This window comes from Palaemon carinicauda, chromosome 4, assembly GCF_036898095.1.
Source record: "Palaemon carinicauda isolate YSFRI2023 chromosome 4, ASM3689809v2, whole genome shotgun sequence".
NCBI classification, from domain to species: domain Eukaryota; kingdom Metazoa; phylum Arthropoda; class Malacostraca; order Decapoda; family Palaemonidae; genus Palaemon; species Palaemon carinicauda.
The window spans coordinates 73,259,902-73,275,652 of record NC_090728.1 but is presented as its reverse complement, the minus strand read 5'-3'; the positions used below and the strand labels follow the sequence as shown (position 1 = coordinate 73,275,652).

Genomic DNA, 15,751 nt, shown 5'->3' with positions numbered 1-15,751 from the left:
ATTGATATGATAATAAATCTACGGAAACTTTACATGGCAACATTTTACTTCTCACGGAACATTCAATCCAAGAGAAAGAAATGCATATTACAAAAGTGCTGAGGGGATTTCAAAATAGAATAATAATAATAATAATAAGTGAGGAGGATGAAGGGAATAATTTATGAATACAAATATCGAACACGACACCAATACTGAAAATTTGAGAGGGTAACGTACGACACAGATCACCGTTTTAAACATTCCATTTTGATGACCGTAAGGAAATACTTCAGAAAATAACAACAGGAACACCACAATAAAATACCAGTTCCTCGGCTTTTCAGTGAACAAAATTTAAATTCAATTCCTCTAAAATGAAGGGGAAAAAATCGCCTTTTTCACTTTCTTCGAGCATTTCATTCTCAACAATGAGCTCCTAATTCGTTATCACACACGAACAATTCCTAAAAGTAATAGCTGTGAATAATTACAAGTGATGTTACTACTACAGATGGGTGAGTACTTACGGTCATCAAAAATCCAAGAATGCACACCAAGAAATGTACAGTAAATCAATCTGTTTTTCTTTTTTCATTTGCTAGTCTTCGTAAATTGGGATGAAGGTTTAATGTCACAGGTTCGTGGCAAGAGAGAAAGCAAATTAAAAAGTTGAATAGGAGAGGTTATAGCAGGTAAAAATATCATAGGATGAATACATTTTCTTTTTAGAGGGGGGAGGGGGGAGGGGTGAATAAGGGGGAGGGGCTTAGATGGAAGAGGAATTCAGGGGTGAAGATACTAGCAAAGGCATTATATGAGATAAAGATGTTGGAATCCCTTTATCAAGAATGGGTGAGGAGAATAAGATGAAATTCTAAAGCTAATGGGTGAAACTGAGAAGGGCATTCAAAAATTAATATTATTTCAAAGGAGGAGCAAATAAAAAAAGATCAAACATCTATAATATATGAATGGGAATCACTAGTAAATATCTGAGACAAACATATGGTGAAATGGAAAAAAAAGACGTTTGGTGACCGCAGCTGACGAAAGCTCCTGCTGCCCTCTTGGCCTCTTTTTCTTTCTTTCGTTTTTCTTTATATAGTGATATATATATAATATATATATATATATATACATATACATATATGTATATATATATATATATATATATATATATATATATATATATATATATGGATATAACAAGTTTACATACACTTATTCAAGCTAAGTAAAATCTGAAATTAAACATAAAAATGAATCGAAATTGAAGAAGACATAAATAAGGAGGAGAGTAGGAACAAATAACATATTAAAACAGTGAAAATAAACAAAGCAAGGGAAACTGCCAAATAAACACTTTTTCATAAAACAAAAGCAAATCAATAAAGTCAAGATGAGAATGTATAGGTTAGAAATAGGAGAGATGGGTGATGTTTCAACTGCGATAAACCCAATGAATAAAAACCAAGCATTCGCACAGAGCAAAACCTTATAAGTAAAGGCAAAAGCTCAAGTAGCAAAAGGTAGCAAATACTTAGGCAAAAACAATTGCTTAACATCATATGAATAATAGTTATCACCATTTGCTACCTTTTGCTTAGGTTCCCAGCCACTTGAGGCGTATGTGCTAAGGGACGAGTATGTGCATTTCCAAGAGGTCCAGCTTGAATTCTGTTTGTAGTAAAATCCTAGACGAGGTGGTTTTTTTTTTCCCTTTTCTTTTTTCCTTTACATGTGATAAATGGCAAGCATAATTTCAATTTTGGTGCTGTAGCTGCTGATGGTCATAGAAAAGAAAGTTCGGAGTCAGACACTATAGGCAGAACCGAAACGTTCGTCAGGCCAAGAATTGAAGAACAAAGCTTGTAATGCAAATTTACTTTTAAGAAACAGATTCGGACGGTTTTGTTTTATCCTTTAATTGCAAAAAAAAAAAAAATTGTCTTACCGAGAAAGTCAAGATTTTCGGTGATTAATCTATTATGAAGAAATATTTCAATTCCTTCATTCTACCTTCTTTTGAGTATCATTCTCCTTTCTGGTCTTCAGCTGCTGATTCTCATCTTAATTTGTTGACCAAAAATTTCGGCCTATTGAAAATCCTTTTCTTGATTTGGATATCAATCTCTTGCACTCTCGTTCAGTTAGTTCTTTGTGCAAGTTGCGTAAGATTTTCCAATGATTCTGACCACCATGTTACATCCTGCACGTAGTACTAAGAATTCAGTTATTTCTGAGTCTTGCCTTCTCCATCATAGAGCCCAATACTATACTGTATTTCATTAGTTTTATTCCCGCTATGACCAGATTGTGGAATGATCTTCCTAATCCGGCAGTTGAAGCCGTGGAACTTCGGAGGTTCAAACTTGCAACGAATGTTTTTATGTTGAACAGGCTGTCGTGAGTCACTCTTTATAGTTTTTACATGACAAATCTATTTTAAGATATTTCATTTTCTTTATTCATTATTCTCACATAGTTTATTCCACATTTCCTTTCCTCTTTGGGCTATTTATCCATGTTAGAGCCCTAATGGAGCTTAAAACATCTTGCTTTTCCAGCTAGGATAGTAAATAATAATAATAATAATAATAATAATAATAATAATAATATTTGAAAAGGAAAACTGCCAATCCAAATTTACCAGAAACAGGGGATTCCTGTTATATTTGACCACTGTTGAATTGTAGTGGATGGTGCTTCATGAACAATTGAAACTCATACGATTACAGCAACTAGAAATCCTTGACCGCTAGTAAATACCGGGTAACTGATTTTATTATAGAAACAAATAAAACATGTTTCAGCCTGTGAATTAATAAACAGCGCGCGCATGTACTAATTTTTTCTTTATTTTTTGCTTCTTGGATATTAGATACAATTTACGTCAAAGAAAATGTATCCAAAAAAATATTAATTAAAGTTCAACTATAACTCCAATTTCTTTCAACGTTTCTGTGATTTCTTTCCTTTACATCTCTTCTAAGCAGACCTGCTGCATAGGCACAACAGTCTTGCTCAGCATTATTATTTATTTCCTCTTCATACGGAAACTTATATTTGTAATTATTATTCTTGAAATGTTTGCAATATTCATCTTAACTTCATATTACAAAATTGAAAATCTGGCTGCCCAAAACACCTTTAAATAACCGCACTTTCTCTGCAAAAGATTTTATTGTAGTGACTTTTCTTGAATGTCTCCACTTCTCATTTGTGTTATTAACCAAGTTCGTAAATAATACCAATCGCACACATGTATAAGAAAGTTATTACTATTATCATTAAGATAGATCTTCATGTTATGAATGCCGGAGTTCTTCAAAATCCTACTCACACAGTACACTATCTGATCACTGAACATCGATGTTAGTGAACACTTCAGGATTGAAAGTGGATTGAACATTACAGCTTGTTATTACTTTCCTACAGTAAAGTGATAACAAATTTCGAATCAATTGCTCAAACTGCGAATGGAAACATAATTTCATACCATTTCTCTTGAGCATATTTCCTTATTTCATTCTCAGATTTGGGTAATTTCATCCATATAATGGCTTTTCCAAGAGATTTTCTTCAGAAACGCTGCCATCAGGTCCAATTCATAACAATTTCTAGCACCTAGTGAGCTGCCTTAAACTTTTCCAAGCAATTTCTGGGAAGCAAAAGCAATTACTATGTTTTATTCAAAGGAAATGACGTAATTGCTGATAACGTTTAAGCCTTTGCTTGTGCTTCAGCAACTACTCTAAACATTTGCTACTAGAAAAGCATTTACTTATTTTTATTTATTGGAACTGAAGCAATTACTTAAAAATCCAAGCAAAAGCATTTGCTGGAACCTTTATTCATCAGGGTAAAGACTATAGCCTATAGTGATAAAATGGTCAGAGAAATAGTATCTGTGGTGTTTCACAACGATGACTAAAGGAATTACGGAGAATACTTGGTTTTCTTTTAATCCTTATACAAAAGTACATTCTAAATTTGATTGAAGTCAAAGGGAAAAGTGCTGGGCGGCAACGAAAAGCAAACAAGATTTCCCGTTTATGTAGATATATGCATATCAGTCGAAGGAGAGAGAGAGAGAGAGAGAGAGAGAGAGAGAGAGAGAGAGAGAGAGAGAGAGAGAGAGAGATTAACATATCAATGCAACACACAAACTAAATATAAAAGGCGAATGGCAGCACAAAAGGAGAAATTAAGATTAGGTTCAGCAAACAAAAATGCTCGTAGGGTCTTACTATACACAAATTAAACAAAATCTAAGGCTCAAAGACACTTTCCAAAAGGCACAAATCTTGATTCAGCAAAAATATCAAATCTTGATGAAAGGAAAAAGTTAAAGACCTGTTTGGCCTCAGAGCACTGAAATAGACGAGGCATTGCTAAAATTAAACCCACCAAAGTCAATATAATCGTTAACTTTTACCTTCAAATAAATCAAAATGTTATTATCAGCTGCGTTCGTTTCATGAGTAAGGCGAATTTCTACATATATTTATGTTAAAACTGTATTTTGTGTATTTTTAAGAATCGTGTTTACTTTAAATGGGACAAAGTATCCACTAGGTTTACTCAAGACATGATTAAGGTTGATTAAGGATAATCTAGTTACTTAGTAACAGTAAACAGAATGTGCAATCATTTTATGAATATATTAGACAATACAAAGCAACAAAATAAAGTTTATGTTTCATGTTGGTACATACAGTACAGACCAAGTTCACAACAGTACAATCATCAAAAAACTCCAGACACAAATAGCAGAGCTAATGTCCGTATTCTGGAAGCATCTGGCAACTGTACGCTATCAAGGGACAGGAAGTACAACTCGACTTCAAACAAATGTGATGATTGTCATCAAACTTAAAAAACTGTGAACTAGGTAAAAGCACATCCCATTTTGTAAGAGAACATATAACAGCAATAGCAAGAAAATACGGAGCACAAGAGTCACTTCGTTTGTTATAAAAACCTTTAATTGTAACGTGTGGAGATGACGTACTTACAAAAGAAGAAAAATTAAGAAAAATATTCGCTGACATGGGCTTAGTGCCACGATTATCTTTATTAATGAGAATAATAACAATAATATTTAATAAAAGGGAGGAATTGTTCAAGGAAAGGGAACACCATAATTAAATATTTCCATTAATTAAGTGATCAATTAGCAAAAAAAAAAAAAAAAAGGGTGCAGCACTACACACTTGTACAAAAGGGGGTTTGAGTGTGATTCTTTTTAAAGGCCCATTAGTGAATAGGACTCAAAATGAACAACTACTATTTATTAGAGTATTAGCAATAGTAGCAGTGGTAGTAATTATGGTGAAAGCTTAATCAGAGAAGTAGATTTATGTCATTTAATGAAGAAAGCCTTAGACATTGAAATCGAACACATATTGCCATAGTAATATTTTAAAACACAAAGACAATGATATTGCAATAACGGACCACCCGCTTAGAGCAAGGAAGGTCTCTCAAAAATGAATAGAGATAATACACATTACAACTGGAATGATAGGAAGACCCACACCGATTATAATGAATAAAAAATAGAAAAGGGAAGGTACTTATCAGTGGAAATAAAGTAAGTGAAATACTTCTTCAAGACGATATAAAGCCTGCTGGACAATTATTCTATACTGTTAGTTGTATTAATACTGGTCTTTGGATCTTAAGATAGCCTGCTGACTAAAGGGCCTCATACTCTTGTGTATACTGCATATATTAAAGGAAAAATAGAATATGCTGGGTCTACAAGTGAGTGTGTATAGTTTTTTGCATGTCAATATAGGATGACAGTTGTAAAACAAAACACACACACGCACAACATTGAATAGTGATATCAGTAATAATAATAATAATAATGAATAGAATAATAATGATGCCATTAACACAACATACAGTACGAGCACATTCACATAAGTGTGTTTGCGTATGTGTGTCTGTTGGTGCTTGTCGGGTTATTGAATGTTAGTACGCCATGCCTATGACATGCTGTTTGTTTAAACAATTTGTAGTGGTGATAGTGCATGGTTCTGTTTAGCAAAATAAAAACACAATAATGATCTTGTGCAAAAAAGAAACTTAAAAACCTGACAACAAATGATGCATGAACTTTCAAATAATAAGCATACATAGGAAAATATTCTATTAACTTCTTACATTGTAAACGCATACACGTATAGTATTTACAATTTCTCGAAATATTCATTCAAAGTTCAATTAGTTTGTTTACCAAATTCATTATGACAATGATAATAATGACGAAAATAATAAAATAAAAGGATATATATTTTTTTTAAGTTCACTTTTGTTCCTTATAAGTGAATTGAAGTGTATGAATAAATATTACTTACATTGAATATAAAGGAACTCCTTATAATATTGTTTACATGTAACAGGTTCAGTCCTAATCATCCCTTTGAACATCATAGGATGTAACTCACATAAGGTGAAAACTACCCCCTTTCGTGCTAATGACGTAATGACTGGTACAAGAAGTTACATTGTGACTGCTAGGTAAATAAAAAGAACGTTCTTTTGAATTCAATTGTTGCTGAACAGAACTTAAAAATAAGATATATAAACACCACAGCAGTTGTCGCTATCACATTTCAACAAGATTTTAATATGACTATTTAATACAAACAAGATCTGAAAAGCAACAGGTTGCACAAGAAGGCATTTGGATGTCCTTATTACAGATAGGAGATATACGTAACCAAATATGAAATTTTACCCAAACTAAATAAACAAATATTTAGGAAAAGGCCAATATTATTTTACACAACCGCAGTGAAAACATTATTCGTAAGAGGGATACTGTCAAACAAACTGCCATTCGTGAAAGAACATTAATGAAGGATTGTCATCCCTCAAAGTGAGGCTTTTAACATGAAGTACTAGACAAACACATGGAATAGCAAAGCAAACGTTAACAGCAAGATATTATGTATTGTTGTGTATCCCCATTGGAGTTAACTCATTGGCTGTCAGCGAGACGTCCCTCTCCCAGTAACGAAAAACATGTGCTCCTGCATGTAAGTCAACTTGAATGGAGTCAGAGCATTAAATCTTTGTAAGAACATTCACTAACCATTTCTTTCATAATTAAAAAAAATGGAAAACAAACACGATAAGGAGATTCCTTTATATTTGATTCAAGAGATCGCTTAACTAAATAGAAAAAAAAAACATGAAAAATTGAAAAATACAAATTTTAAAAACATATTCAGCAATATTGATGAAAAAAAAATATAAGAAATTTAAAATCAGTGTAAGAATTGTATACATGTGGAAATAAAGGTGTAAGTGTGAATGTTAAAATGTCTCGAAGTTACAAACCTGTAGGAGCAACATCCCTCGGTCACAATAGTTATAAAAATCATTTTGATATAAATTTTATTTTTTTTTTTAAATATTCAAATTATACCCCAAAACCATTTACAAAAACAAAAAAAAATACCATTCCTACAGGCTATTAACTTTGTAGAGAATTAGTGTAATTATTTGTGTATCTTCTATGTTTACACAGTATGACAGAGATTGTGGTCGTTGTGTTTGTGTAATGTTGTGGCAGGTAGGTGTTGTGAGTGAGGGCAGCAGGTAGCGGCGGCAGGTGCGGTGCTATGAGGGGGTGTGAACTACTGTACATCTCGCTGGTGGCGCGGTGAACTGTCGCAACACTGGCACGCGTCCCCCGCCGCTACCTGTGAACGCGCCTGTTGACCTCTTCAGGCGCGCCCGCTTCTCCGCCACCAGGGCCATCAGGGCGGGGGAAAGGCGGCCTGCCTCGCCGCCCTCCTCACCCACCACCGCCCTTTTTCCTTCCTCCTCACGCTCACCCTCCGTGCCCAAAGCCACCATGGCCGCCCGTCCTGCCTCTAGGCTCTTGCTGCGTGAAGTGTGCGTCGGAGAGGACAGTGCTAACTGCCTTTTGAGGGTGTTGAGCAACTCTTGAGAAGTCATAAGCGATGAAGATTTCACAGGTTTTCCATGGGAGGAGGAGGTCTGACTTTGTGAAGTTGGTTTGCTCAAGGGGGGAGGGCGATATCTGACGGTGTTGTCCCCTCTCACAGATCCCTCCCGGTGCACTGACCCTTCCCGCACGAAGCTATCTCGCATAGAACCTTCCCGTACTACTCCATTACGTACAGAACCATTTCTCAAGATACCTTCTCTTATGGCACCATTTTGGATGATGGTATCTCGAACCGAATCACTTCGTACCATACCATCCCGCACTTCCTGAAGGGATGCATACTCGCCATCCATTCGTTGAGGTGATCCATACTGACTGTCATAACCACCGGGTTGCATCATACTCTTCTGGTGCTGTAGTTGCCTCTGTTGCTTCAGCCTAATAGCCTGCTGTTGCAATTGCTGTTGAAATTGTTGATGCTGAAGCTGTTGCTGTAGTTGTTGTTGCTGTAACTGTTTAAGATGTGTAAATGCAGGAGGATAAAATCTTTCCCGCCAGTGAGGGTCTCGAGGAGGACGTACTTGTTCTGCTCGGTACTGACGCAAGTCCACATACTCTTGCTGCTGTTGCTGTTGGCGTTCCATAGCTTCATAATTTCGCAATTCTACATAATCAGTGAGATGCGGGGTATGGCTGGCTGAGGGAGGAGCCCCATAGCCACCTATACTAGCCTGGCTGCGCATAGGAGGGTGATGCATGTGTCGGCTGTCATGTATGGATGCGTGTGTCGTGACTGAAGGATGAGACTGGGGCGGCAGGGCAGCTAGCGGGGATCTGGCAGGGGAGTGAGAGTAGGAGGGCGGGCTGGGGCGAGTAGGGGAGGGGGGCGCCAGACGTACCGAGGAACGCCGCCCTCTCTTTTCAGACACTGTGTAGGTTCGTGGGAGAGGGCCAGGCAGAGGGTCAGCTTCATGGCTCTGCTGCCATGAACGGCTCTTACCCATGGCGGCAGATGGTGTGGGCTGTAATGCTTCCTGACGAGTGATGTGATGTTGACGAGAGCGGTTAAGAACTATGTCCACAGACTGGCCTGGACCTATAGAGCCTCCATGCTGTTGTTGCCAAGATCGACTCTTAGCCAGTTGTCGAGCTCGTTCACTCTGTGGAGTACTGTTGTTTATGCTGTACTGTTGCCATGAACGTGCTTTCCAGAGCGGTGGAGGACCGGGGCTACGAACACACATTCTACCTTCTTCATATGACATACTTCTAGTCCCAGCTCCAAGATGTGCCTCCCCATTAATTTGAATCTGTGCAGGTTCTTGTACCCCAGGCATGCGAGTCCAAGGGTCAATGGCTGATGAGGCCCTACTTTGCAAGCGTGATGGTGATCTACTAAGTGCTCTGACAGGAGAGCCACTTGGTCCCCGGCTAGGAGACCTACTAGGAGCTCTACTAGGTGATCGGCTGCTTGCATTTTGACTATCCCTTCTACGGCTATCAGAGCGACTTGGTGAGCGGCTTGGAGGTCGGTTTGGTGACCTACTTGGAGAACGACGAGACTTTCTTGACGGAGATCGACTTACAGCAGCTTTTGGAGGTGGCACTGGGCTGGATGTACTAAGTGATATGCTTGGCACTGTGCCACGTACACTACCACGTGTACCACGGCTTTCTGTAGACTCTTGTTGAGACTTTGTGAGAATACCTTGGCGACGTGGGCTAGGTCGGCGTGACCTTCGCCCACTACTTTTAACACTGAGTCGTGAACCATGTTGATGACCACTACCTTGATCACTACTGCTGTCTCCACTATCCCTCTGAGGTGATGGCAGTTCAACATTCTCATAGCCATCGGCATCTGTCTGCGAAACACCACGTGAATTGTCAATAGGATGATCATACACACTACTGGGAGTAGAGTCACCTCTATCACTACCTGCACGACTTGCTGTGGCACTTCCTGCCCGACTACCAGCTCGACTACTTGCCGGAAGGCTGGGAGGTCCACCCATAACACCTCTCTCACGAGACGAGCGGCTGCTGGTACCTGTACGACTACCAGCTCGACTGCCACTACCTGCACGACTGCTATTATTTGTACCACCTCTACTTGAGCCAGAATCAGTGGCACAGTCTAAAAGCCTATCACCACTCCAACTTTGGCTCTTTTCAATCGTCTGTCCTTCATCAGCCCCTCTATGAGATCCTGTGCCACTTCGACCATCTAATATTGATGGTGAGCTATTGATACTAAAAGAGTCAGGTGTGTGGTCATGTGTGTACTTCCATGATGAAGACCTTTCTACACCAGCTCTTGGTGGTGCCTGACCACCCTGCTGATGGAATAAAGACGGATCTCTTGCTGTAGTGGTGGATGTAGGAGCACTCACAGACACTGTCTCTCGACGGCGACCACTAGAACTTCGAGCTGCCACCACAGGATTAGGGGCAACACCAGCTTCTCCTAACTCTGGGGGACCACCGCCAGATGGGCCTTTAGTGCTACCCCCTGAGCTACCCCTCAAAAGCCTGCTAAACAACTTGCTTTTCTTCATGATGAATATTGTTTTATGAGCAATCAATTATAACTAACACACTTCAATTTAACGTAGTGGAGACACAAGCCTTAGGACTATGCTATAATAATTTAACTGTCCAAAGCATTCAAACGGCCGAAATGTTTTGAGCATAGAGTCCTGTCAACATTCATTAATGCATCTCCTCTGCAATAATAACATACGAATTACACAAACAGTTACTTATTAACAGGTAAAAATTTTCAAAATACACAAGTCGTAGGGAAGGGAATGTGAATTGGATTTTATAAAGTAACCCATATTTTTTTTTCTTCACTAATCTTCTAATTTTAAATATTAATTGACACAACTTCTTAGAGATCTCATGAGTAAGGATATAAAATCAGCGTAAAATCAATTGATAGACTGCAAATTACCTTCCAATGTTCTCAATTGGTTTTACTTTTGCTCAATTACAACTGGTAAATAACAACACCTTCGGTCACCACTATAACATTCCCATTATCTTATTTACATTTTAATGTCTGACTATCACCGATATTAATGAATTTTCATTATATAAAAACGCATAAAAAACTACTCAATTCTAAAATACCATTTCACTTGAAAAATGTTGATACATATAATGCAAGAGACATATAGTGAAAAGATTTCTAATCCGCCTATTGTGCTTCATAATTTTCCTATACTAGCAACAAGCTTTGCGTAAACAAAAATGGGCACAGCCAACTATGATAATATTCACAATAACATAGTTGCATATATGAATCCAGCATTAACTATTATCCAGGTTATGTTTCCAGAAAAAAAAGGAGATATGTTCAGCATGAAGATGGCTATATACAGCTTGTGGTTGCTGAAGCAGTGAACATCGCACTCCAAACACCTGCTCTGAATGTTTAAGCATTTTAAGATTATGTTTTCCCCGCCAGCATTGAAAAAAAAAAAAAAAAAAAAAAAAAAAAAAAAAAAAAAAAAAAAAACAACAACTGCAAACCACGGGACCCATAGAATCTAATCCTGTGCAACTTAAGGAATACTTACTAAAATCTGGTGAGAGTAATAACATCCTTGTATGTTTCTATATCTTTAATATTTCACTATGATAGCCTTGAACTGTCCCATACACACAAATTGAACTTTGGTATAGTTTATTTAGTTGTTGGAAAAAAAAACCGGGTTTTGTTATCAGAAACGTTAAAATAGAACAAATACACAAAATAAATGTAGTGTTCAAAATTAATCATGTGGGAATCTGCACAACGACGGAGGCGATATAGCCAACTTCCAGTCGCCCTTTAGATGTGTGCAAATGCATAATATGAATCTAAAATTTTCCCGTTTTTCTTTTGAGGGGGGGGGGGGAGCTGTTAGTACATCCATGATAAAGGCCATGAGTGCACAAGAAAATTACCTGTCGCACTGAAGAAAATGTAGCGCAATAAGTTGAACTTTCCACCTTCGACTTCACAGTTGGCGATTAAACATAACATGAGATGTAGAAAATTAGAAACGGTTTAAGCAGTGTATTTTTCATCTTTAGTATATATATGCAATACATAAAACGAATGGCCCACACAGCCCATACCTGCTTAATGTCAATTTCTATGAATGCATGTTTTTGTCACCACCTACCCTTTGAGTTGTAACGACATGTTAAAAAACTTGCATAACTTCAGGTAGACTGTTGACGGATGTCATCAAAATTATTTAAAGTGAATTATTAAATCTACTAAGGCTAGCGCAAGCGAATACTCTTTGGCGTCAAATATTAATTGACATCTGCTAAAAGCTAATCCCTTCATCAAATATCGAGGTAAAAAAAAAAACCAACACATATATTGGTACATATAAGATCAGTATGATCTTAGACATACAAAAGAGCCAGATGAAAATACTAGCTCTATAAGGGTTAATTCATAGAAAAAATTAAGTTTATGCGCATATACAATAAGTACAACATTCAAATACTACCTATAGGCCAAGTAAATCATATAAAGAAATTGGTCGTGAGAGAGAGAGAGAGAGAGAGAGAGAGAGAGAGAGAGAGAGAGAGAGAGAGATTGTATGATAGTTAAATGAAAAAAAATGCATGACCGAATCCGAACCTTTCCTGCCCCTAAGCTAATTCCACACCAGGAAAATGGGTAAAATGGAAATGAAAACGGCCCAATTTACACACAGGTGCCTTTCAATTTAATCGTTAAGTACGAGCATTTGGTGCAATTCCTAGCTATTGCATCTATGCAACAAAAATTGTCACCAATGATTGATCTTGATAATTACGAAACAGTCTTTTCAACTTAAATGCTACAATATACGTACATTAAATTTCCATAATATTCAATGGCCAACAAATCTAAATGTAGATCAAAAGGGATTTAGCGGCTATATCTGACTACCGTATTGGGTCGTCATAATCATCATCATCATCTCCTCTTACGCCTATTGACACAAAGGGCCTCGGTTAGATTTCGCCAGTCGTATCTATCTTCAGCTTTTAATTCAATACTTCTCCATTCATCACCTCATCGTATTAGGTACACCATATTAATGTATTTTGTTCACCATAATAATATATTTCATTCAAATTCATTTTCATTCCAATAATTTGCAGCGGGCTGTGGGAGGGGCCAGCACGACCTGGCCTCCTCTGGTTATTTCCATCGGTTTCATGACTAAATAATGGAGAAGAGAAAAATAAACAGGTTTCTAATTCAACACATATATTGTAAGTTTTTGCATCCTCAAAGATTTGGGAGTCGTTCTAAAATCCCCATAACATTTCATTACGGTTCACGAGAAAAGAAGGCAGAGCACCACGAAATCCGAAGCTCTTGCTTACTTAATATTTAATGTGGCTTCACTGACAGTACGCTACGCATATTATATTTTACAATAAGAAAAATGATACCATTACAATTTACAAAAGCTAAACAAACAAACTTCTTTATAAATGAAAACAAAAGCAGCAATAGAAATTTTCTCGTTACATCCCTTTTAAATTACTTATTTGGAAAAAAATCATTTCAGACCTACAGTAAAAGCCTCGTAGTAACGATGTTACTATAAACAAATTTTTTCCTCAACGGATGAAATTTCTTCAAATATATACATTCTTGTTCTCAAAGGGAATAATACTTGGCTTCTCTTTTAACGGCACATATCATGCTTTAAAACATTCTCCGAGGTAGGTCTCCACACACAATCATTACTATGTAAAACATAACCCTTTCCCGATTTGCATCCAAAATTTATTACTGGAGACAAATAAGTATGAGTAACTCATACCTCAGGGATTCCTTTCTGTACGAAACACTACAAAGTAAATGTACATTTTTAATTTCACATTTTGGCTTATCAAATGGCCTCCTTTTTTCTTTGTCAAAGCAAGCTGCAGAGAGAGAGAGAGAGAGAGAGAGAGAGAGAGAGAGAGAGAGAAGTTTTTTAAACCAGACTACCAAATTTGATAGAAGGCGTCGGTCGAGTCAGAATCCCATATTTATTCTTAAATGTGATCACAGCTTGATTAGCCATGTTTTAACTGCAACGAGGAAGACAATTTCTGAGGATAGATGTTATGATCATAAATGAGCGGCCATGAGCATTTCCGACTGAATGATAAATCAATAGGCCTGCGCACTCCGTTTATATGAACTGTTCTGAACACCTGGAAGAATGATTTAATATGAATAACCAACATGAACATCGGTCGGTGTCACGGAGCAGGGCCACCTGTAAATATTAAAAACCCTTTAACTCAGAGATCTGTCTGACATACACAGGTTGAGCTTATACAGCCTAAATTTGAGTGTTATATTATCAAAACTCTTATATAAAGCCTGACGTTGTGACATTTCTCTCCATTATACTTTCTTGGCAGCTGTCAATTTCATTGTGTTAATACAAAAATAAATTGATTCATTATCAATTGCACATCACAATTAATTGATGTGATAAATTCTATATTGGTCAAAATAAACAATAACTACTAAAGAGAATTGAATAGCATAAAAAAGCATAATATGCGTATACACGTAATTTTGAAAGCTTTAACAAATAAGTCTATTCTAATGTGATGGGAAGAAACTTGAAGTTTGGGTGTAAATATCCTAGTGCATGTGTGCGTAGTTGTGAGTGCAAGTATGACAATGCGTTCCATAATAGGAAATCGACAAACCTCGGGTCCACAATGACACTGGTATTCCTAATTGTGTTCCATAACTTGAAAGTTCCATAAAAGTTCTATATACAGCAATTCGGAGGTTGTTTCGACACTTGAATCGTTATTTTCCCTGCATAATCAACCAATTCAAATATGATCTGGCTAGTAATTTCAGCTGTGCATACAAGTTAGCCTCTTTACATCCAACGTCCTAAGCCACGTTTTGTAATTGATTCTACTAGCTGCATTTTATGAAATGTTACAGGAGCTTTGTCTACATTTCTACTACTCAGTCAGTGCTCATCCTGACATTCATTTCACATGACCGAAGTCCCTGACTTCTACTTTCTTCAACTTCGTAGATAAAAACCACTTTGTTGAGGGGACGCAAAGTCTTCCTAGAACCTCAATGACTTCATAATGTCAACTAACACGAAACTTTCTTCAAGCTTTTCTTCCATAATCCACAGCCACTCTCCAAGTAGCGCCGTGACCTACTTTCTCTTGAAGCCTTGCCCTAGTTACCAATCGGCCAGCTATCTCTTCTCATATAAATAGAAACTTTGAAACTTGTAACCAATACTTACAAGCTTTTACCTTATCGGTTTATAAATATTTATAAAAAGAGACACCCACTGTAAAAAGTCCTCTCTTTGTACAAAGCCTTCAGTCTAGAGCATTCAACTTCACAATATTGGAATTGGTTTTAAAATGTTCATAATTGAATCGAATAACTCAAAAACTAAACATCAAAATTCCACCTTGATATATAACTTGTATATACACACATTATCTCTTATTGTACTTCCCATTCAAACTGTTAAATAATTAATAAATATTTTATTATTCAATATCCACTAAATGCCCGACAAAAATAAACTTCTCGCTCTTCAGTTAACAAATCTAACACAACCAATGCTATATTAATTTGGAATATTCATTAAATGCCCATACCTATTTCGAAACCTGAGAGAGAGAGAGAGAGAGAGAGAGAGAGAGAGAGAGGGTGTTATCGTGCCACACCCTTTTACAATCCACCATCAGAACTGGCACGACTTCCCACGCACGCTAGTCCCCACCAGATAGCGGGTGAAAAAAAGATACGTAAAAAGGAAGCAATGTCCCTGCTAC

General features: G+C 37.1%; 1 protein-coding gene across 7 annotated transcripts in view; it reads right to left on the bottom strand.

Moving 5' to 3' along the window:
- The window catches only part of Dlg5 (Discs large 5), an 847,504-nt gene that overhangs the window by 446,530 nt on the left and 385,223 nt on the right, over positions 1 to 15,751 (bottom strand). For 3 of the 7 annotated variants that reach the window (XR_011044295.1, XM_068372363.1, XM_068372364.1), the window contains exon 2: positions 7,647 to 10,641. The exons of 1 other annotated variant lie outside the window; for it this stretch is intronic. Coding sequence is in view for 5 of the 6 variants with exons in the window: in XM_068372363.1 (XP_068228464.1) it covers positions 7,647 to 10,473 (2,827 nt within the window). In the remaining variant the exon portion in view is untranslated. Of the gene's footprint in view, positions 1 to 7,646; positions 10,642 to 15,751 lie in introns of those variants that run through there. 3 more of the 7 variants (XM_068372365.1, XM_068372366.1, XM_068372369.1) reach the window with 3 other exon arrangements.